The sequence below is a fragment of the Silene latifolia genome, chromosome 3, assembly GCF_048544455.1.
Source record: "Silene latifolia isolate original U9 population chromosome 3, ASM4854445v1, whole genome shotgun sequence".
Taxonomy (NCBI): Eukaryota; Viridiplantae; Streptophyta; class Magnoliopsida; order Caryophyllales; family Caryophyllaceae; genus Silene; species Silene latifolia.
Window position 1 is genome coordinate 15426759 of NC_133528.1, and position 24448 is coordinate 15451206.

General features: G+C 33.4%; 1 protein-coding gene across 2 annotated transcripts; it reads left to right on the forward strand.

Moving 5' to 3' along the window:
• Positions 1–192: 192 nt before the first annotated feature.
• LOC141647283 (uncharacterized) lies at positions 193–24223 on the forward strand. Of its 2 annotated transcripts, none has more exons than XM_074455411.1 (18): positions 193–331; positions 12739–13058; positions 13850–14412; positions 14826–14910; positions 15179–15220; positions 15685–15747; positions 16320–16369; positions 16452–16479; positions 17461–17535; positions 17610–17720; positions 17802–17862; positions 18217–18330; positions 19327–19445; positions 20935–21004; positions 21853–21894; positions 22279–22319; positions 23132–23258; positions 23872–24223. In XM_074455411.1, the coding sequence occupies exons 1-18, from the start codon at positions 289–291 to the stop codon at positions 23982–23984; spliced, it is 2067 nt and encodes a 688-aa protein (XP_074311512.1). In that variant the 5' UTR covers positions 193–288; the 3' UTR covers positions 23985–24223. The 2 variants fall into 2 exon arrangements, with proteins under 2 accessions (XP_074311512.1, XP_074311513.1); XM_074455412.1 differs by lacking the exon at positions 193–331 and adding an exon at positions 12374–12605.
• Positions 24224–24448: the final 225 nt, after the last annotated feature.

Sequence of the window (24448 nt, forward strand, 5' to 3'; positions counted from 1 at the left end):
TTACTCCATCTACATTTCATTTTCCCCCAATTCATCAATAACCCTAATTCCCAAATTCATATTATAAATCCCCATATTTCTGGATCCAGATTTTCTATTATTTAAGGGATAAATATATTAAGAAATGAGATACAAAGGTAGAGTGGATAACTCAACTCATAATATTTGAAAATATAAATTGATATTCAGGTGTGGTGTTTGTTGTTTTCATAGTCACATCATGCCTTTGATTTGCGAAAGTACGTATTTGAAGATAAATTGGTGAACAAATCTGGATGCGAGATTTCCATGCATAGGCCTCAGGCAGTAGCTTTAAGTCTCGCCCTCAGTGGTAAAATACCGTCTTGCCCAGTTTTGAACTCGTGGTATTTTAGAAGTATTTGTGCTTGTAGACGAATTGGAAAATAATTTGGCAACTACCCAGAAAAATGGGATGCTACCCAGAAATATGGAGATTTACAATATGAATTTGGGGATTTAGGGTTATTGAATTGGGGGAAAAAGAAATGTAGATCGGGCTAATCCCGTCACAAGCTTGCGAGCTCTCACAAAAAGGGAGAGGGGACAAGGTGGGGCACCCCCTATGTGCTTCCCACTCACCTCTCAATGGACATTTTGTGAGAGAAAACGGTATTCGTCACAAGCTTGTGACGGATATCGCCGTCTTCAATGAAAATTTGTGTGAAACAACAGAGCCTATGCAAATGCCATTGTCGATGTTATCGGGGTTGAAACACCAGAGCCTATATTGTTTGGTGGGGAGAAAGCTGGGTAATTTGGTGTTTGATAGTATGGTGGTATGAGGTTTTAAATCCATACTTACCTAATTTTGTTTGGTTCTCCACAAGTTATAGAAGGGGAGAATGAAATTTGAATCCAAGGAGGAGGGTGGGTATGTGATTCCAAGAGTTGAGGTGGAGTTAGAATTCATTGGGTATCTAACTCCGTTCCAAATCACCCCAACCAAACAATGGAATTGATCAAATTCATTTCATTCCATACCAATATACCCAACCAAACGCCCCTAATATACTGCCTCTTGTAGGTGAATTTTTTAGTTTCGGATGAAAAATATTCCACGACTGTCGTACAATATTACTTTTCACCAACTTATAACATCACTTAATAATCTCGTCAAATGATCTGAAAAGTGAAAAGAAAACAAGCGTTAATATACTTAATTATCTTTTAATACCATTATAATAATTTTAGCCATAGTTCTTTATAATGTTCTCGTCTCATACATGTAAAAGTAATATTGTACGAGTATATTTTATATGTGCATTAGAGCACATGGTTTTCGATAAATCCTTACAGAAATGACCGATAACAATGGAACCAGTAATCATATTTATTAATATAAAAAAACAATATACATTATATTTCTTTTGAATACTTATAAACTAGTTTTATGCCCATTCAACAATGCACGGGGCTCATAAAGTTTATGCAATTAAGATTTTATAAAGTACGGAGTATAATGTTAACCATTTAAAAGTAAAATAATTTTAATATCTTGACCACAAATCAACAATTTGATCATATAATTTCACAAATTGACTTAGCATATTATTCAAAATAATTAAAACGGGATATAACGCATTGATTTATAAACATACACTCTCGAAACACTTTCATCTTTCTATGATTTGTATTATGATAGTAACCTGATACTCCCTTTATCCTAATTTTATTTCCCCATTGCCATTTGGGATCATTTTAAAAAATGATGAAGAAATACTACCTTTGAATTAAAGGAATATATAGCTGGGATGAAAATTGTGGTAGCTAAACTATTTACAAAGAAGAGTTGTATTTCGTATATGATACTCATACTTAATATAATTCATAGATATGAAATATATTGAAATTAAATTTGCTAATTATTTTTATTGATAATAATGACACTAAAATGAAAAGTTATAATATAAAATTTTTGAAAAAAAAAAAAAAAAGCTTACATATGGGCATGTCAGTAAAAAAAACACAAATTCTTAAAAAAGACGTGTCTCATTAATGTTAGTGAGGGAACTCTTTCATAAGAGGGAAGATGGTAGAGTTACACCAGGTGTATGAGGCCCTCATACACCACCAATAAAAATGCTCCACTTGTCCATTTTGAAGAATCTAAATTTATCCATTAATTAGCTTGATTCCTTCATTAATTACTCCCATATTAATTGTATCTCGGTAATCACATATATTTTATTAATTAAAAAAACTTCTCTCCTAATTTTTTATTGAACTCTTATTTATTACTAATACCTTTTATTATTTTCACTATTTATGTATACCTTTAATATTTCGTATATTTATGTATACCTTTAATATACGTACACACTCCTGTATACGCTACGATTTATTATACGTACTGTATTAATTTCTTTATACGGTATGATTATTCCTTATATGTATGTTTATGTATTTATGGAAATACATTATTTGCGTTAATTTTTTTTAATATTTTTTTTTTCGGTTAATATTTTTTCATATAATAACTTTTCTTTTGTCTTATATTTAAATTTTGTTCAAAATTTAATTTTTTTTGTTAAATTTTTTTTATTTTATATTATATCTAAATTTCGTTGTAATTTTTTCTTTTTTTGCTTAAGGTTTTGTGTTATACACTCTAGTTTAAAATTTTAATTAAATTGATTAATATTTTATTTGTTTAATTTATATTTGCTAATATCCATGACGGGAAATGAAAAGGGCCATATATATATATAAGACTGGACATATGACAAGATAAGTTAGTGGTGTAGTGGTTTAGTTGATGTTTTCCTTACTAAGTGTCTCGTGTTCGAATCCTCTTGTGGGTTTTTCTTTTTTTTTTTTTTGGCATAAATTTGCACAAGTTAACCGAATGCTATTCTAATACTTGAAAACATAGACTCAATACTGTGAAAATGAATTAAGAAAAATAGTCATTGTTTCTGATTGATCATAAATTATTTGTTTAAAGAAGTCAAGTGATATACAAAAAAATTCATACTTCCTATTTACAACCTTCTATTTGTTTTGAGATAAAGTGAATGAGTAATAAGGATGAGTAAGAAAATGTTAGGTAGAAAAGATTCTTCTTTTAACTCACCCGTATTTATAATAAGGATGGTGACCTTTGGTGAACCATGACATGAATAAATTTAATTAAATTAAATGAATTTGGTGGTTCGTGAATAAATTCAATTAAACTATTAAATTAAACAAGACGCCTAGGAATACTAAAAGACAGAATTTTCTAAGATTACAATATTAAGGAAAATAACAATATTAGGGAAAATTAAAGATTACAATATTAAGGAAAATAAAGATTACAATATTTTGGAAATATATGAGAATACCCTTCTTGCAAAAAAAAAAAAAAAGATTACAATATTAAGGAAAACTAAATTAATAAAAACTAAAACTAAATTAAAAATTACAATATTAAGGAAAAAAAGATTACACATGTGTCATTTCCTATGCCAAAAGTTCTTTTTTAGTTAATAAATTTAAATTAATATATTTTTGTTTAGGAAGTTATTTTTTAATTAATATGTTTAGGAAATGACAATGTGTCCTTTAATCTTCCAATACAATGAATTGTATTTTAATAAATATTAATTAACATAATACGGAGTATGTTTTTATTTAGGAAGTTATTTTTTAATTATTGTATTCAACAATTAATGAAATAATATTAAGATAAATTTAAAAAACAAAAGTATACTTGCATTTTGGTTCAAGAACATGTAATGGTAATTTATGCAAATCGCATTTCATGTCACAATCACAACTTGTTCAAATCAGTTTTTTTTTTTTTTTTTTTTTTGCAGATCTCAATTCATTTCACAATACCCAGAAATTACAACTTTTAGATGAAAACTACTACAAATGTTATTAACATAAAACCAACCAACTTAACATAAAACTTGACAACATTTGCTAATCCAACAATTTCTTTCTTCAACTTAAGAATGTCTTCATTTTCCCCTTCAACACCACTTGACCCATCTCCCTCTTCATAATAATTCTTCAATTCTAGCTTTCGAGTATGAATAATATGATTCTCCGTCAACCAACTAACAAATATATTACATTCTTGACATTTAAAGTAAGCTTTTCGTGGGTTGTTTGCGGATCCGGAAATTTTTATTACTGCATTCCGTCCACAACGATAGCAAGGTTGATTGAGAAACTCCATTCCCATTATTGGGTAGTTTTTGGAAGTATTTGAAGAAGAAGACATGACTATGAAGGGGGTTGTTTGAAGAAAAAGTAAGCAAAGTATTAAACAAAAAATCTGGGAAATAAGGAAAAATAGGAGAAGGAAGAAGATTAAAGGATATAATACTTAACAAGAGAAATTAAATAATAAACTAGAAAAGAAGTAATAGAGAGAGATAAGTTGAATAAAATAGAGATGAAGAAAGTATTACTGAGAGAAGTTAGAGAGAGAATGTGATTATGTTTTAGTTGATATGATACACAACGAAAAATGCTTATAAAGGTTGTAATATTCACTAATCCGTGGCTTTCTTTGTGATTGGTCAGTCATAGGATGAACGACCACGATTTAATGTTAAATATTATCTAATAATCTATTTACAACTGAACGACCACGATTCACTCTTAATTATCATCCACTTTTTATGTTGCTTTAATCCTCAATTGATGTTTTCCCGCCAAATGCAACATTTTCAACCGTTGAATATAAAAATAATCGTACAATCCTATTGATCGTACATTGCAACGATTAGTCAATAGCAATGTACGATCGATAACATCTAAAAACATAAGTGACGTGCATGACATTTTAAACGTAAGTCTTACGTTCCGATCATATATTGATCAAACGTTTCTATGATTAGTCGCACACTGTTGATCGGGACAATTAACTAATTATATCAACATACGATCGATAACATCTTAAACCATAAGTGGAATAACATCTTAACCTTAGGTCTTAAATTTATGTCTTACGTTCCGATAACATATAAACCCGTATTGATCATACATTGGTATGATTACTCGTACATTGTTGATAGGGACAATTAACTATTTATAGCAACGTACAATCAATAAAATCTTAACTTTATGTCTTTGAGCCTTACGTTCCGATATTATATAAACTCGTATATAAAATCATATTGATCAAACATTGCTATAATTAGTTGTACCATGTTCATCAGGACAATTAACCCTAAACCATAAACCCTAAAACCCCAAATAAAACCTACAAACCCTAAACCCCTAAGAAACCCTAAACCCTAAAACCACAAATAAACCCTACAAACCCTAAACCCCTAAAAAACCCTAAACCCTAAACCCCAAATAAACCTAAACCCCTAAAAAACCCTAAAAAACCCTACAAACCCTAAAATTATATTTTAATTAATCGAAGATGGGCTAAAACTTGGATGAACATACGATCAACGCAACGAGCTATGTAGTACATTTGTTTTACGTTTTCAAACATATAATTTATGTTTTAATATTTTCATTTGATAAACAAAATAAATTAATTAAATGTAATTATTAATTTCTTAACAAATTAAAACTTATATTTTACTATCTAATCTAACCGTAATTTTTCATATTTACTAATAGATTTTCGAAAAGTGACAAAAGTAATTTTTTTGAATAATTTCTTAACAAAGTAATTATTTATTTATTAAATGTAATTTTCCATTTGTTAACAAAATAAAACTTATATTTTACCATCTAATTTAACTAATATAGTTTGCGTTTGGATAAAAATATGCTTTGACAATAATATGTTACTTTATTCTACGAAGTTACGTAAATTATTTACTTTCAATAATATAAGAACGTGTATATAAATAAAGAAAATGTCATTTCTATTATTTTTAATAATTATATTAGTCATCAATACTTTTTATCTATTTACCTTCTCGAATAATGTAAAATAAATTAAGCTGCATAGGGAACTCAAACGTTTATATAATTTAATTTTATGAAGAATGATAAGAGTTACCTTTTTTTTTAATTCTATTTTATTTGAGAATGATAAGGGTCACTCTTTTTGTTTTTTATTTATTGATTTTAATTTATAAAGAGAATTTTTAAAAAAAGGTAAGATGAGAAGAAAATAATTTTTCATTAATATTAAAAAGGACGATACAAATAACATGTAAAAAATAAACCAAATTTGGTTGAGTCCCTAAATTCTCATCTCTACCATTAGATCTTACATGATGAACGGTTGAAATTAAAACAAAAAAAACACTCACCAACATGTAATTAATGCTTTGTCTCTCATAATTTCAATTTCCCATTTATCTAATTAATTACTTTCTTCTTCTTATCAGATAATTTATTAAATTAATGCTACCATTTATATTTCAAATATCAAAATATAGGATTTAAAAAACGAAATTTTTGACCCGCATAAAATATAAGCGGGTTCGTAAAAGACTCCGTAAATCGTCATTCAGACTCCGATTAAGGCGAAACAAAAGCCTAAGTTTATTATTTTTTCGAGCCCCACGCAATGGAAATATTTTCGTAGACTATTGAGTTTTTGAAATTTTTAGTACTGCTCCGTGAATTGGGAGTTACAAAATATCTGATCCAAATTACGCTTTATTTGCTTGAAATTACACGTAATTTATTTGAAATTATATCATATCTATAAAAATTTAACAGTGAAAATCTCAAATAATTATTTTTTAAGTCAATAAAAAGTGATAAAAAAAAGAATTATGTCAAAGAAATTACAAAGATAAAATAATCACCGTAAATAATAATACAACAAAAAATATTACAAAGAAAAATACATAACGGGCTAATTAATATTGACTAATACTACAACACAAAAAAAAAGTACAAAGAAAAATACATAAAGAGCTAATTAATATCGTATAAGCTAAAGTACAAATATACCAAAAAAGAAATGTATACGCCTCTCAGTATAAATATACGAAAACAAATTTATACATAAATACATGTATTAATTATAAAATAGAGTTAAAATATAAAAAATTAGGAGAAAAGTAATTTTAATTAATAGGGTAGACTGTCAATATCGAGAACAATTATTAAGGCTAATTAATGAAGGAATCAAGGGAATTAAGGATAAAAATTAGATTCTTCAACTTTGACAAATGGCGCATTTTAATTGGTGGTGTATGAGAGCCCTCATACACCTGGTGTAACTCTACCCTTTTCGTCATAAGAGTTAGCTATTATTTTTATTTAATTTGTACACCCTCCAATTTCATTTATTGTTTCCCTTTTTTTTGACATACTCTAAGAAATAAAGGAATTAATTTGGACCATACAATACACATGACCCCATTCATAGTTGCATAATTAGGTAAAACATGTACATGAAAAAGCAATACCCTTTTTAATTGGTCAACTCTTATTAATGTTGTGAGAGAGAGTTTTTCAGGAGACTTATTGGATAAAAAAATACAATTGATCTTCCTTGTGATGGGTTACCATTTGTGGCGGATATTTTGTGAGATAAAATGGTAACAAAATGGGTTAGTGGAGAAAGGGGACCACATGAATAGTGTTGCAGAGAGAGAAAAAGTGGGTATTTTGTGAGGTAAAATGGTATCCGTCACTCAAGAGTGACGGATATGTGCCGTCACAAACAAGAATTTGTGAAAAAAATAAGCATAAATCTCTCTACATAGTTTAATGGGTCAACTTGTATATACCATTGAAGATGGGCTAATATTGCATATCCATTACGTCCCGAAATCTTGGTCAATACTCAATATGATGGATTGATCTTTATCCTTATCAACCCTAAATGGCACTTTGTTCGCATCAAAATAAAACACTGATTTTTCTAGGATGCAAATTGTTGCCTCTATCTCTACTTCTCCTCTCTTTGACTCTCACACACCATTTCCTTCTCTTTCACTTTTCCTCCATTAATTTTCTCTGTAATCGCCCCTTTATTCCTACTCCTTTCTCTTAAAAAAAACACAAATTCTTATTTTAGACCGCAAGATCCGTCTGAAATAATAAGACGGATACCGTTTCCTTTCACAAAAAACCCATTTAGGGAGTGAGTGAGAAAGCACATGGGGGTGTCCCACCACCCATGTGCTTCACACTTATGAGAGGTCTTATTGTTTCAGACGGAACTTGCGGTCTGAAGCAAGACGAATTGGTATTGGTGTTAATTTCTTTACTTTTTGAGAAGATAATTTAAATTTAATTAATTAGAAAGTTGAAAAATTTGATTTAATATTGTTGATATCTTTTAACAAATATATAGATGATTTTATATAGAAAGTAAATTTCTATTGTTATTGGGATGATTTTTTTTACATGATTTTAACTTAATTTTTTTTAAAAATATTACTCCATACTTTCTCTCTTTTTTTTTTTTGGTAAAATGCATGTTTTCAGTTTTGATTTTTTTTTATTTAACATTTATTTGATTAATTTATTTATCTTAAATCTGTTTCTTTTGAGATTTTTAATTTCTTAATGTTTAAATCGACTTTTTTTTATCTATGTTAATATTTATATTTTATTTTTGATTTATTAGAGCAAGTCCAATGGTTTGGCTTAGGGACTTACTTGCAATTTTAAAAAATTGCAAGCTAGTAGCCAAGCCATTGGAAATGTCCATATAGATTAGCTTTGTTTAAGCTACTAGCTTAATTAAGCTAATTGCTTGAATTTGCTTAAATGGACCTACCACAAGGAAACAACTAATAAAAAGTTAGTATCTTAAAATGTGGGTGAAATTTGGCTAGTGAAAAATTAAGGCAAACCATTGGAATGTAGAGGTGGCAATCGGGTCAGTCGGGTCGGGTCAAGCCGGGTCGGGTCATATCGGATTTGGGTCATATCGGGTCAGCCACCCCTTTCGGGTCGCATCGGGTCGGTTCAGGTCATTATCGGGTCGGGTCATTTCGGGTCAAATGATGAATCGGATCGGGTTGGATTTGGGTCGGGTCATTATCGGGTCGGGTCATTTCGGGTCAAATGATGTATCGGGTCGAGCCAGGTTTGGGTCGGGTCATTATCGGGTCCGGTTACTTTATCACATTATTTCAATTTTTGACCATTAAATTTAATTTTTAAGCATTATTTAGTTTAATTACTTCATTATTAAGTCAAACATAACAATCTAATTACAAAATCACTTTCATTTTGATCAATATTAAGCTTAATAATTGTCGGTTCATCAATTTAATCGGGTCAGTATCAGGTCGGGTCTGGGTTGGGTTCGGGTCACTGATAATCGGGTCGGGTTGGTTTCGGGTCACTGGTCATCGAGTCATGTCGGGTTACGGCTCATCATCGGGTTGGGTCGGTTTCGGTTTCGGGTTGCAATATTCTCGGGTCGGGTCGGGTTTGCTCGGGTTCAGGTCGGGTCATTCGGGTCGGTTCAGACTTGCCAGCTCTATTGGAATGCATTGTTAGGTCAAAAATTTTGTAACTTAAAATTTCATTTGGCAAAGGTAAGCTAGTAGGTACTAACTTACCATTGAACTTGCTCTTAGCTTATATATCCATTCTGGTCACATGCATTTTACAAAAACACATTTATTAAAATGATTTAGTTGTTTTTTGAATCTGCTGTTAAATAGTAAGATTGTTTTCAAAACTTCAAGGAAATTAATAGAGAAATCATAAGAGAGACAAAGCATAGGAGAGAGAACAATTAAATTGAAGAATGAACGTGGGGGGCCATATGCTGAAGATAATCAGCCAATCAAAAGCCAAGAAAAAACCTGACTTTTATACTATGTAGATAAGAAAAAAGTATTATTTTAAGTCCATATCAAATATAGTTCTAAAAAACGAACTGATTTGTCATTGTTAAAACACAAATTCCCAATGACGTGCCAACTACACTATCATACTTCCTCCGTTCAACTCCACTCTACCACTTTCAATTTTCTACACTATTCACAAATAAACATTCAATTTCAATTTTCTCTTAATACATAAATAAAAATATATTCATGTGGAATCTTGTTTGATTCGTCTTTACGGGTACATTAAAAATATTTAACTTTAATAATGTTTGCAAATACGTAGCTAACGATATTTAACACGTAAAATACGCGTTGGCAAACGTGATAAAATAAAGTGGTAGAGTGGAGTTGAATGGAGGAAGTATGTGACATTAGCAGATTAATGATAGGATGCCACTAGTGGCACTAGATAGCAGGTGGTATCGAGTTCATACCACTCTCTCAAGTCTCAACCACATGGTTATGGTAAAGTCCATCATTTTTAATTTCACACTTCATATTAGTCGATGTAAAAAGATCACGCGATCTTAGCTTTATTTTCTCTTATTATAAGCATTATTTTCAAAAAAATAACAATTCTTATTTGTCCGTTTTAATTTAAGACGGTTCACATAATCGTTTTAAATAGTGGTGAAAATAAAAAAAATCTACATAGTATAAAAGTTGGGTTTTTTCCCGACTTCCGGCTCCCCTATTCTAGGAATAAAAATATTATTCTAAAGGTGGTCCCTACCATTATTACCTTAACTTTAATTGTGATTTCATTTCATTTCCTAAGAATTTAAGATGGACAACTTGCCAGAACAATTTATTTAAGCAAATCAATATCATTTTTCACTTTATTCAATAATAATAATAATAGAGTAAATATGAAAATTATAAACATTTACCTCTTAAAAGGTCTGATACCAGCACTAAAAAATCATTTATGTAAAAAATATTTATAGAAAAAACAAATAATATGACCATAATTATAAATAATAATAAAAAAGTAAAATCAAAACTAAAAAACGGAATAATAAAATTTATATTTTACATGCATGTTGGTATTCAATGTTATCAAATATGAATCCTAACATGCATGGAGTTTAAATTTTCCTCCATAAGAAGCAAAAACTTGATATCCACAAAAAAAAAAAAAAATTACTCTGTAAGAGTTGCATAAGTAAAACTTTATATTATAGGGCATATATGATAGACAACCAAACATTAACAAACCTATAGATTGGATCAAATACTTAAATTATATGATACATATAAATTGAGACATTAGAGACAAAAGACTTGAAAAGAGAATTTGGTATTTGCATAAATGAATTTGGAGTTTTTTACCAATTAGCTGAACAAATGACTTGAAAAGAGAATTTTGGAAACAAATACTACGTACTAATGTACTATGTTGCTTGCGGCGCACAAAAAATGAAGAATGGGTTGTTTAGGGGATGAATGAACTAGGGCTTACACAAAAAAATACTAGGTTTACTTTGTATTGTGTAGATCACTTTTACAGGTAGCTAAATGGATTAATGAGCTAATGGGCTTAAATAAAAAGTTATTTATACTTACTTCGTATTTACTAGACTTTGCAAATACTGTGGGGGGTCAAGCATTTGGTTTATATTTTGGGTATATTGGATTAGATAGGCTCATATAATAACCTAGATTAGGCTTATCTAGATCCGCTAAATCGATCAAGCAACGAATATGGATTCGATCATTCCAGGTTTGGATAAAATATAGGAGGGGTCAATTTCTGATTTGTAAAATACGTGTGTCATTTATGGTTCGGGCTTATTTCAGGTTTGTAAAATACAGGTTTATACACGTTTGGGTAAATATGAATTGAGCAAACTTAGGGTTTATAAGGGTTTCAGGTAAACAAGTCATATTATTGCAGTTTTACAAAGGTCATAAAAATATAGTTATTCTTAATTTTTATAGTTATGTAGTTTAACACTCCGTATAAAAAAATAGTAAGAAAACCGATTTTTTGTCTATACTACATTGTTATATTTATCGGTTGTTAGATGTATGTGATAAAACGTTACTATATTTATATTGCACTAAAACTTAGGAGAGACGGTCTCTCACTAAGTTATTGAGAGACCAATCTTTCGTACCCTTTTATTTGTATTTCGTACCCTTTTTATTGTTGATTGTGACATAGTAATTCCGTACCTATTTACATAATAAATGTACCCATTTTATCATTAATCATGATTTGTACCTATTTTATTGCCTTTAGTACCACATTTTCTTAAAAATGTACAATGGTCTCTCAATAAAGCTTATTAAGAGACCGTCTCTCAGGAGACCTACTCTTTATATTGTAACTATTTGAGCAATTGATCATTTTTTTTAATAGTATCGATGTTTGGAGGTGTTTAATTATGTAATCACGCTCATTTATATGCCTAATCGCGCTAAAAAAATGTAAAATGACGCTTGCGTGACTTAATCACGCTTATCTATATGCTCATAGTTTTAATAATAGTGTCTGTTATTACGACCCGTGCATTTTTTGCACGGGTTTAAAACTAGTTATTATGAGAGTTTTTAACTTAAGATGGTCTTAAGTAAGACATAATTGCGAAAAAATCACAAAATGAGCAGTTTTTCATGAGAAAACGGTTAAGTGCTCGAAAAGAACAAAGTGACGGTTAGGTCCGTCCAAGAAAAAACCGCGAGACCGCATGCAAGCAAGTATTATATACATGGACGACAATGGAGGAGGATCACAATTACAAAAGCCACGCATACAAACAAACACTCACATTTTTCGCAAATTTCTCGCTAAATTCATATACACACACAAGATCCCACGTTGAATCAACCCTTATGTCGTTGAATTTGATCTTGTTTTAGGTAATGCACACCACATGTTTGTTGAAATGCCTGAATGAAACCGCATGCATGAAAATGCGTGCATGTAATGCTGAATGAACGAATGATCGTGTTATATTTTGTGGGCATTGATGAATTTATGTGTTTTTCGCAGGTATGGATCGGTTAAGGCCAAGGGTTGATAGGCAGAAAAGCATGGAGAGGGACAGAGACAGGGACAGCCCAATTGGGTCCCCTGTCTCAATGTCTCCATTGCACCGACACGCGAGGTCGTCTTCCGGTGTGGGGGCGTTTAAGAAGCAGCAGAATGTCGCGGCTAAGGCCGCTGTTCAGAGGCTTGCACAAGTTATGGCTCAAGGAGGGGATAGTGATGATGAAGATGAGGATGACCTTTTAGTTGATTATAATCCTACGGGTTCTCTTGGTTTGGCTGCTGGAAGGTCTGCTAGGCCGAGATCGAGATCTCCCAGTAAGGTGAAACTTCTTGAGCATCACTACTTTATTTTATTGTACATGTGTCTAAGGAAATGCATGGTGTAACTTGATGTTTGCTAATCGTGATTTATGATAGCCCAGCCCCAAGTTTTTGTTCATGCTTCAGACCTTCAGTCATAAAGGTTGCAGCTGATATTGCAAGATGGATTTGGTTTATTGTATGACGGTTTGTCGGTCTCATATGTAGAGTTTGTGAGATATATAGTACTCCCTCCCAGTCACTATATTGTTCCCATTTGATATGGGCACAATACTTAAGGAAAAGTATTAAAATAGGAGTAAAAGAGTTGTGTGGGGTTGGTGATAGGAGAGAGGGATGAATTATTAGTAGTTAAATAAAGAATTGTGGGGCCAAAACATAAAGGAAAGTATTAAAATAGGAGTAAAAGAATTGTGTAGGGTTTGTTGATAGGAGAGAGGAATGAATAAAATAAGAGTAAAAGTTTCTAAAAATAGAAAAGAGAACCTTAGTTGAATAATCCGTTTCGATAAAGAGGGAACATTATAGTGACTGGGAGTGAGTAGGACTGTAGGAGTACTTTATAAGGGTTTGATAAAATATTACTCCGTATCTATCGATAGTAGGTAACAAAGTGATCAAATGAAAAATACTATGTGAGACTGTTTCATTTGAGAATTTGTCCGGTAAATATGGGTTTTGCAACTGTGGAATTGTGTTTGGTAGGGAAAGTGGGTTGTATGATTTGAATTGAATGCTGTGAATGACAACCAAATGAACTCCCTTGGAATTCTTGTGGTGCTCCGTTTAGGTAATCCGTCCAGCTGCCAGTGATCAACCTGTATCATTGCGTACTCCAATGAGTTCTCGGCCATCTTTCTCTGGCATGACCAACAAACAACAGTCATCTAGACCTACTTCATCAACTCGATTATCTCCATCACCAATCAAGACCAAGGAACAGACAGAATCTACTGATTCCTCGGAAGTGTCAGAAATTGTGGAGACTCGTAGTTCATTGACTTCCCGTCCATCTTTGTCAGTTAGAACTGAAGGACCATCTTCAGCTCGATCTAATGCAGCATTGCGGTTAAATGTGTCCATGGCTCCTAACGAGCAGCCGCCATCAGCTCGTTCTGCAACAGCTGGAAGATCTCCTATGTCCGTGACTTCTTCTGAGGTGAATCTAAGTGGTCGATCTCCAATGCCCTCCATTTCTGCTGAACAGCCTCCATCAGCTCGTTCTACAGCAGTCGGTCGTCCTTCAGGACCTGCAGGGATGAAAACACTTCCAATTGTACCCCCTGCAGTTACCATATCTCTAAAGCAACAGATTCCCTCAAGTCCAGCAGCCGGTGCACGAAGCTGTAAGAGGTATAGCAGACTTATCTTCAACAGCAACGACAATAATAGTACCCCTGCCTTCAAAGGCTCCCCGTCCATGCTGAGGCCGGGGTTCAGATGCACACAGTCTTACGCCTGTGTTAACACACTGAGAGACTGTTTGTTTTATCATGACCCCCAGTGAAAATTGCCTCGCAAATTGTATTGACTGACTGATCACTGATGGCTACTTCACAATTTAGAGACCTATTTTGCTTTGTTCCATTATTTCACGAAGCCAAAGAATAGCAAGAATGAATCCATTGGACATGGAAATAGCGCAAACCTCGCTTTGAGATGTATATTTCTTTCCTACCGAATTTAGTTGACTATCTTTTAGAAATAATAATGCTGATCTTTTGTCACATTTGTACCTTAAGTGCTGTAACCCTTTTGTGTAACAGGATGTCACTGGATATGGGGAGTATGAGAATAAGAGAGTCTAAAGAACCTACCAGTCAAGTTTCTTCTACAGCCTTACAAGATGAGGTATAATTTTTATCTGTTTTAGGTGGTAATGATCTTATATATAAGTCTTTCGCATGACATTTATATCAAGCTAGCAGAAACAATCGATAATTGATAATATTATGCCTCCATTTTCTCTGTATTTCAGAATTATCACCTGTTAGGTCTACAAAAACTGAATATTTTATCTGCACGGAGATGTGTTACAGTTTGATTTCCCAGTCAAATTCTGTGTACTCCAGAGTACTACTATTATATTAACCGCTTTTGAAAACCTTTTTTTTTGCAGGTTGACATGCTACAAGAGGAAAATGATGATCTTCTTGATAAGGTGCGTGAAAATAATTATCTGATTTTTCTTTTTTGTCATTTTTGGAATTTGACGCTAGATATCAAGATATGATGTTCGTTTCACGTTTTGGGCTTTCATCGTAGAGATGTTTTAGTTTTCGCCTTAATTTGAGTCAGCATTCATCATGCTAAAAACGGGAGTATGGGACCTATGAAGGAGAACACCTCGGTGTGTTTTTCTCTGGCGATCAATCTTGAAGCACACTTTAACTCTCTCATTAGACTGAAGAATTTGTCAACACCTTAAGACTAGCATGTTAGATGTACTTTACATTTTTATTTATTTTGTAAAGCAAGCACAAAATATATACTTATATTTTTATAAGCAACTTCATGTGGGTTTTATGCTGAAGTGATCTTCAGACATGGGGACTCTTCTTCTTTTTTTTTTCTTTTTTTTTTTTTTTTTTTTTTTTTTGCAATATTTGATACATGTCCCTTCAGCTTCGGCTTGCAGAGGAACGTCTTCAAGAGACTGAAGCAAGAGCCAAGCAGCTTGAAAGACAGGTAAGCTATCGTTGATGAATATATTCGCTTTGGGTGTGTATGAATTGTGTAGATTGCTCTTAATTATGAACATTAAATGCTTAAGCATATATGTTGTAGACTGAGTATATTGTGATAATTGATTAGATATAATTATTTTCAACTACATAAGAGCTATGTTACTCAGATTCGTTTACAAGTTTCCGACACGGATACGTGTCCAAGTGTCGTATCCGGTTATTTTTATGAAAAACATGCATATTTTGGTTTAACAATGAGGTGTCCAAGTGTCATACCTATGTCCAGATGTCGAGTGTCAGACACGGGTATGCGTGGGAATTAGAAGAGTCGGAGTAACATAGCATAAGAGCATAATAAATAGTTCCACATTTAATAATAAATATATAATGAAGCCAATGACTCTTATTCTTTGATCAGAGAGTGCTAAATTGGAGTTCTCATATTACTGTTCTGTACTTGCACTTTCTGTTATATCAGGACATCAGGTCATTTAGCTGCTCTTTTGAACATGTGTCAATTAGAAACAGCGAATCTCAAATTCATTTATTTGGCTTTGGATACTTTACTTTCAGGTTGCTAATCTTGGAGAAGGCGTGTCAATGGAAGCTCGACTTTTAAACAGGTAAGCACCATTTTGGGTTATTCCTTCCACCTAGTTCTTTTATTTTGCTTAAGTAAGTGATATGTATATGTTCTCTTACCAGGAAAGAGGCAGTGTTGCAGCAAAGAGAGGTATGTTATTACTTCAAGAGTTCAAGCACTCCACTATCATTAGAGTTCCATGTAACATCAAAATTTCCCTACCAATCTATGTGCACAATGCACAAATTGTTCGGCTAGATTATTTTATTTGCGAATTTGTCTACATGTTTATAGGAGTAAGAAATGTGTGAATGAAACCCTAACTATACTATATTATTACTATTCTGGAGTGCTGGACTATTCTTGGGCGATTTCACTGCTGGACTCTGATACTTCCAACGCTTTGTCTTCAGGGTCTTACTGGTGTTATACACAACACCCAAGCATATGGGTATGGAGTAGCCGACCCTTACCAATATGCTACTTCTCCTTAAATAGACAAAAGCGAGGTTCAGCCAGCCGAACTCAAAAAATCTTGCGTGTCCTCGTAAATTTTTGATAATCGTCATTATGCACTACTTTTTGAGGCAGATAGTTTTTATTTTTTATGTTTCTGTGACAAAAGGCTATGAACTACTTCATAGGATATATGCTATCTGTTGATGCATAGGACTAATAAGCACAACTATGAAATATGGGAAGAATGCTTTGTAATGCTAGTGAATCTGTGGTTTAAGGTTGCGGTAACTAGTGAGCAAGTTTGTTGATCTATTATATTATTCTAAGGGTAAAGGAGGGATGAAGCTTGCATTTCACAGACCACATGAGATAGGCAGGCTTGATTATGATCTAAGAATATTTCTACTTTCATTGATCCCTACTAAAGCAACCTTAGAAGTGTTCCACGGTATTTAATTTCAGTCTTAGATTTGATCCGAAATCGATCGTCCCGGCTTGATTCCGTCATTGCGCTATAAATCTGGCCAATACGGCCTCAAAATGAGGTTGCGGTGAACTTCGAAACCTTGATACTTCAACTGGGTACGGCGTCGTTCCAGTATTTATATCATATCAAGATCTTGCCCTAGCTTACCTGATATTTTTCATCATCCACCACTTTTATCTCTGCAGGCTGCGTTAAGGGTTGCTTCACAAACACATGGCGGCACAATGGGTGAGATTGCAACACTCAGAATGGAAGCTGAGGTATTACAGTTTCACTTTCTTGTACACTGCTTTATTTTTTAATTCATAATGAATACACATTTACTTGGGAGTAGGCTGCTAGGGATGAGGCAACTTCTGCGTTGGACCAACTTCAGGAGACTGAGTCTGAATTAAGATCTCTCCGTTCAATGGTTCAGAGATTAATCCTGACTCAAGAAGAAATGGTTTGATTTCAGCTTAACCCTCTTTCCTTTTGCTTTATATGTTTCAATTATCTTTAAACATGGTTTGCAGTGTTTTAACAGGAGGAGGTGGTACTTAAGAGGTGCTGGCTAGCTCGATACTGGGGGTTATGTGTTCAATATGGTAATGTTATTGTTTTGGCCTTTGGGTGTACCATGTAATAGATTATGTTGACATCAGGCTTAACTTCCTAGTTTTCTAGGAGACAGTAGGCGATGTTGTGTATTGAATTAAGGGCTTCATTTAACTTTTAATCCTACGTACAATTGTATTCATTGTTCTTAATAGACCATGTTAAAATTTTCGTATAATATGAACTTTGTATAATCTTTGTGAAATATGCCCTTCAAACCACCGGAAACTGATTGTCTACTGTACTAAGCTACTGAGATTATTTCTCTCATGGATGCTCCTAATATTTAAGTGTGAAAATGAATTTAGGTTATATTTCCGATTATTTTGTGTCTTATTGTATAGGTATATATCCGGATATTGCTGGAGCTAAGCATGAATACTGGTCATCTTTTGCTCCACTTCCTGTTGAAATTGTTATCGAGGCGGGGCAGAAAGCAAAGGAAGACAAACATTCAGGTGCATACTGCAAATGTGATAACTTCGAGTAATTTTTTCTGATTGGAGGCTTCAACCTTAATTTGCTGTTGTCCTTTTGATTGTGCTCTTTTGGCCTTGCATTGGAGTACTGTACAGGTCCTTCATACATTGGCTGTCATTTTTCGTTTTTGTAACCTCTTGTACTTTTTTATATTCCTGGAGCTAACTGTAGATTTAAGTGGAAGCCTTTTAATAAGTGAACAAATCAGGTTTAGTTAACATGTTAACGACATTGTGTGTTATATGAAGTATGAGTTATGAGAAGCAGTATTACTCTTTGTCCAATTGAAGAAAGAGAACTAAATTTATGAGAAATATTAAGATGATGACAGTGAAACAATCCTAGACAACACCAACATTTCCTCACCCCTTGACTTTGTTTTCCATAATGAAGTAGTAAACACCCATGAATTCAGATTGTCGGGCCAGGTGGTCAAAAGACACATGAATGGACTTGCTGGGGTTCACTAGCTCTTGTTGGAAGTTTGGCAATGAGTGTGTAATGGACCCAAAAGACACAAACATGGATATTTAGTAAAAATCGGAATGGTGGAATTAACAATATTGCGGGGAACCGAGTTAGGAGTTCGTTCCCATAATCTTAGTGAGAGATTTTTACCTACCTAACTCCATAACAGCAGCTTGTAACTCAAAATCGATTTTACAAGTATAATGCCTATTTGTGCTTGTATTAAGTGCAGAATATTTTTGTCATGCTCGAACTTTCTCATCAATATCTTACATTTATCTTTTGAGTTTTGTCTCTTACTCTATCTATATCTTTCGTGTTATCTTTTAGTTGATTGCAAGAAAATAAGCCTTTATCATTTTGGGATTCAAACTATGTTGTTGTTTGTTGCTAGAAAATAATAGCAATTGTCAGCAGATCTCTACAAATACACTTTTTCTGTATCTCTGTTTTTTTCAGTAGTTTCCATAATTCATTCATGGTGATCCACCGTCTCTTATATGCAGTGAATGATGATGTAGACAATATGGAAAAGGCCCGTGATGCCAGTGACTTTTCAGGAGAGGGCAGTGCAGAGAGCATGCTTATAGTAGAGAAAGGTTTAAGGGAACTTGCAGTGCTTAAGGTTGCTGCCATGTTCTTTTCCTTCTGTATTCTTTCTCACTATGCGTTCTCTCTTTATGCATGTATAATTTCATTGTTTTTGGGTTGTAGAGCTGCAACCTAGATTCACCATCCTTTTTAAGAGTAATTCCTGATCGGAAAGTGCAACACCAATGATCAAGGTCTTTTCTGGCGAAAACTCGACTTATCCATCCACTTATTATTGTCAACCAACTATTTCGGAGTGAGAATATTTATGCAACATTATGTATGCTAGACCATAATTTTATCTAATGACATTTAGGTATTGATGTAGAGCGGAACTTGGCAATATCGGACATTGCAAATAGGACCTTTTGAAAGACTCAACGAAATAGTGAATTGGTGATATTCCATTGTCTGTGACTGGTCTTAGTTTGCTGCATTTTCCAGGGGTGGGGGTTGATGATTGTAGGAGTTTATTTTTTTAACCCTATATGGTTTCATATTAGGGTAAAAAAAATTTGGGGAAGTTTTATCACCTTAAAATATTGGAAAATTGAAGGAACAACAACTGCACAAACCCATAGAAATTATGAAAAGTTAGAAGTTTGAGGAAAATTAGAACTTCGAAGAGCAAAGTAGAAACAAATAGAACAGGCTATTAGCGAGATTGTGATATATTTGTAATTACATTTGACCGGTAAAAGATTTAATTGTCAGACCTCGTTACCGTCATTGACATAAATCATTTTTGCCCATTATGTCTTATGAATTTCTGGTCCTCTGCTCCTACCAATTACAAGAGAGTAGACAGTCTCATTCTTGATCTTTCAAAAAACAGAAACAGTATCATCCTGATTCCTGAAGACTTTTTATTTTTTTTATCTTTCACCTCTTTTATTATCTGTCACTGGAAACAGGATTTCTGATTAATGCCCTGAATACTAATGTTCTTTCTGAGTAAAGGTCTGAAACTTCGCAGACCTTCCTGTACTTCCATTTATTCTTTTTCTGATAAATATGCCCTGTGTTGGCGTAGGAAACATTTGAATAAGTGAAATGATTTTTATCACAGAACTTTTGGGAACATTTCTCTGATTATATGACAATGGTTTATGTTTGTGTAGCTACAATTTATACAGCTGTATAATTTTAACTCTGACTCAGGTTATGGAAGGTAAATAGTTAAGGGACATGGTAGTAATACATTTTGTGAACTTTACCGCAGAATGGCGGGATGAGTGTCCTGGGAAGCTAGTAAGTCTTTCTATATTTGAAATGATGCCATACCTTGAGTATGATTTCAACAGTTGACTACCCTTAAATTAAGCTGTCATCTGTTATTCTGATTTTGAGATTATTAGACTGTCTAGAATAAGAGTTCCTGAAGCCTCTCAAAGACGCAAGGATAGATCGCTCTTTGTATCTAAACTCTAAAGGGGAAATGCTACTAAAAGTGCATAATTCTACTATTTTCCTAAATATTAGTAGTAGTTTTAACATCAAAATTATAAATTGCTCTCTTGAAGGTGGAAGATGCTGTTAGGCTTGCCATGGCTCAACAAAGACGGAGAAGTGCGCTGAAACCTTCTATGACAGGTTCTCATAATTCGGTGCTCATGTCCTTTCATACTTTTAGCATGTTTGTGAACAGAGTTAATTAGGCTTCGTTAACAATTAGCAAACATTCTAGCCTATCTAAATTTAATTGGAACTATGCTTTGTTCTAGTTGCCACCATTAGCAAATGCATGAAACACACCCATACACAGACAATTTATTTCTCCATGTAACAATGAATGTTCGTGCACATCTAGGATATATAAATTTCAACAAAAAATTTGGGTGGTCTGTTTTCCGATTTTTAATATATGTGCTGTGTACTATAGTAGATAATAAGGAGCTGTCTCCTTTTGCTCAAAGTTGGCCTAGATTAAAGGCAATACTCTTCCTATTTAAATTGCATCACCCTAGGCATGATGTTAAGATGTATAACAGTAGTTTTTCAATGTGAACCAAAGTGTCACGACTTGCTGATACCAGATGCTGCTTATATGACTGAACTGCAGATGTATTTGGACATGTGCTGCAAGCAGAGACTCTGGGATAAATAAAATGATTGATTTTTCTTTTATGCTGATAATTTGCTTTCAATTCTTTTGATTCAAATGTTATCTATGTAGTCTAAAGATAACATTAAAATCAAACTTCATGACCTACTTCTGACTCACTGCTGACTAACTTCTTATGGTGTATTCTTATATGAAATTTACAATTTTACATGACTGATAGGAATACATACACCCCCACCCTTACAAATACAAGTGGATTTCTCAATAGATTGAATGCTATTTGATATATATGAATTTCTCATGTGTCCCTTGCAGGATGTTTCGTTGTCTCATATTTCTGATCTTTTTCATTAATTACTTTTCGAACCTTTTGCAGAGGACTTGCGATCTCCTAGTCAAAAATATGTAGAGTCTTTTGGTAAGATCTATTCCCTCCTAGAATCCCTAGTCACTTCTTTCTCATATTCTGTGATTGCAAGTCACTGTTTATAAAGTACGCTAGCTAGGTCTTTCTCAGCAGTTTCCCTTTAGCCATGAAAATTTATAGCCCAGATGAGAAACATGTAAGTCCCAGAGGCAGTAGGCCAGTAGCTGTAGACTTGCGGATTGCATTCCATACACGGCATGATTGTTACAAAGTGTTATCATGAGTTTTTAACTGACAACCAATTCTGTAGTTTAAATGCGTCCGTGTTAGCCTCATTGACAGAACAGGCTACTGTGAGGCATGGTAGAAATTGTGAAGTTGCTTCTTTAGTCTTCATATCCAACTTCATTAAGTAACAAAATTTTGCATTTTCAGAACTGAGCCAAGAGGAGGCTGAAGATGTACAGTTTAAGCAGGTAGGACAATTCTTTTACCACAAATTTCACAGGCTGCCTTTTTCCAGGCTGTTTTGCATTTTGTTCCAATTGTTTGGCTTTTGACTCTGTCATGTCCCCTTGCTACTTTGTTTATAGCTTATTATCAAATCTGGAAAAAATTATTGTAGAAGTTTACAATACCGCGGTCACTTCCGCCACTGTCAGGTGTCAGCAAAAGGCATGGTCTTGAATCTTTGATAATACTGTTATTAGGTTAGTATATACTACGGAGTACATAACAGCTCGTTGATGAAAGGCATTAACAAGGATATAATCATATAAACAGTTCTTTTTTTCTTTTGTTTTGCCAATGTTTCTAATTGTTCTTAAAACGTTTTAAACATCAAATTTCGATAACTAATCGCAAAGTATTTTTTTTTTTTTTTTTTTTTTTTTTTTTTTGTGGATGGTTAGCCTTCTCTTGGTAGATGTATTTCTATTATTAGACATCTGACGTTTTCAGTTAGTACGCTCAGATATCAAATATACAGTTTTCTTCAAAAAAAAAAAAAAAAAAAAAATTCAAATATACAAGGTCTATTGGCTCCTGATTTATAGAGTGAGTCACTTCATGTGCTGCTTTGACTTTTGGGTGATGCTTGTTTAGGAAAGATGTAACATCTTCCGATCACTGAATGTGTAATAGGTGTCACCCTTCTTTTCAAAGGTTGATTCCCAATAAATCTCTGATTTATCTACGAATCTGAGATTTTTAACCTGTAAATGCCGTGTTATCTGAAAAACTGTCAAGAAATGAGTGATCTGATCATTTCTTGTTTGTATGCTGTCAGGCTTGGCTTATTTATTTCTGGAGACGAGCTAGAAACCATGGTGTTGAACTAGACATTGCAGAAGAGCGCCTGTGCTTTTGGATCAGTCATAGTGCACGAGCAACTACCTCTCATGATGCTGTTGATGGTATCTTTTTATTGCCCTCTTACACGTCTTTTCCTACTCAACCCAATCCCAATTGTCCCTTAATATTGCTTATCAATTGTCATCTTTGTTACTTGTGGGGCTCAGCCACTTTTCCAAGCGGTGAGAAAAGGGGGGCAACATAGAGGAAAAGACTATTATACGAAGCATATAATATGATTTTTTTTTTCCGAAGATTTTAAGCATCATGCTTCAGTTATCTCTCTATTTTGCTTAAATAATTCTAAAAGTTTCATTCTTTTAGCTAAACATTTTGTTTTGAAAACGTGCCCCCGTACTATTATCCTCATTTAGACCGAGGGTGAATACACTCATCATTTAGGGCATGAACTACCACAGTATCTAATCTGGTTCACCCTTGACTGGCTGACCCCACTCCCTCCAATGCTTTCGCACCACAGCATTGTTGGGACAGAATTGTGGTGTCTCAACATTTGAACTATCAACAAGCCTAAACTCTTTGATTTGTACCTGTGCTTGAACCCGAATAACATATCCGATCATTCTTGGAGTTACTTTATGCTTCTCCTTCCGGAATTTTCCTTTAATTAATATGCAAACCAATTTTGTGCGTGAATTTGTCACTGATGTGCAGTTGAGCGAGGCCTACTGGAGCTCAGGAAGTTGGGATTAGAAACTCAGTTATGGGAAGAAACCCGGCGATGGACTGAACATGACACTCAAAGTAGAAGACAAACAGACTTTTGAGACATGCTTTTCTAAGTGATCGTCCTAAATCAAATGTTATGTGAACCCAGATAGCCTTCTTAGAGTCAACTCGTCACCCGAATACAACTAACTATACTTATTGATAGCTTCGACTTTTAGTATATGTAAGAAGTAAGAACAGAATAGTAGTACATTTGTTATAATTCGGTTAATTCGTGGTACTAAGCTTTTAACCTGCACAACTGCATATGAGAAAGAAGAGAATACTTGAATCCCTATTGTTTACGAGCACTTTTCAAGTGATTGCGTCAAAGAATATATATTGCCTCGTATTGTAATTTGCTCTCAAACCAAAATAGTGAGAAGGAAGATTCACACCTTTCCTAAATCGCATTCTATGCAGTTTGGCTAGGGGACTGATAGCCCCCGGTCACCTCTGTGAACTAGTTAAAATTTTCGATTTTTACTTTATTGTATTCCATTAGTAATTCACCAAGTGAGGA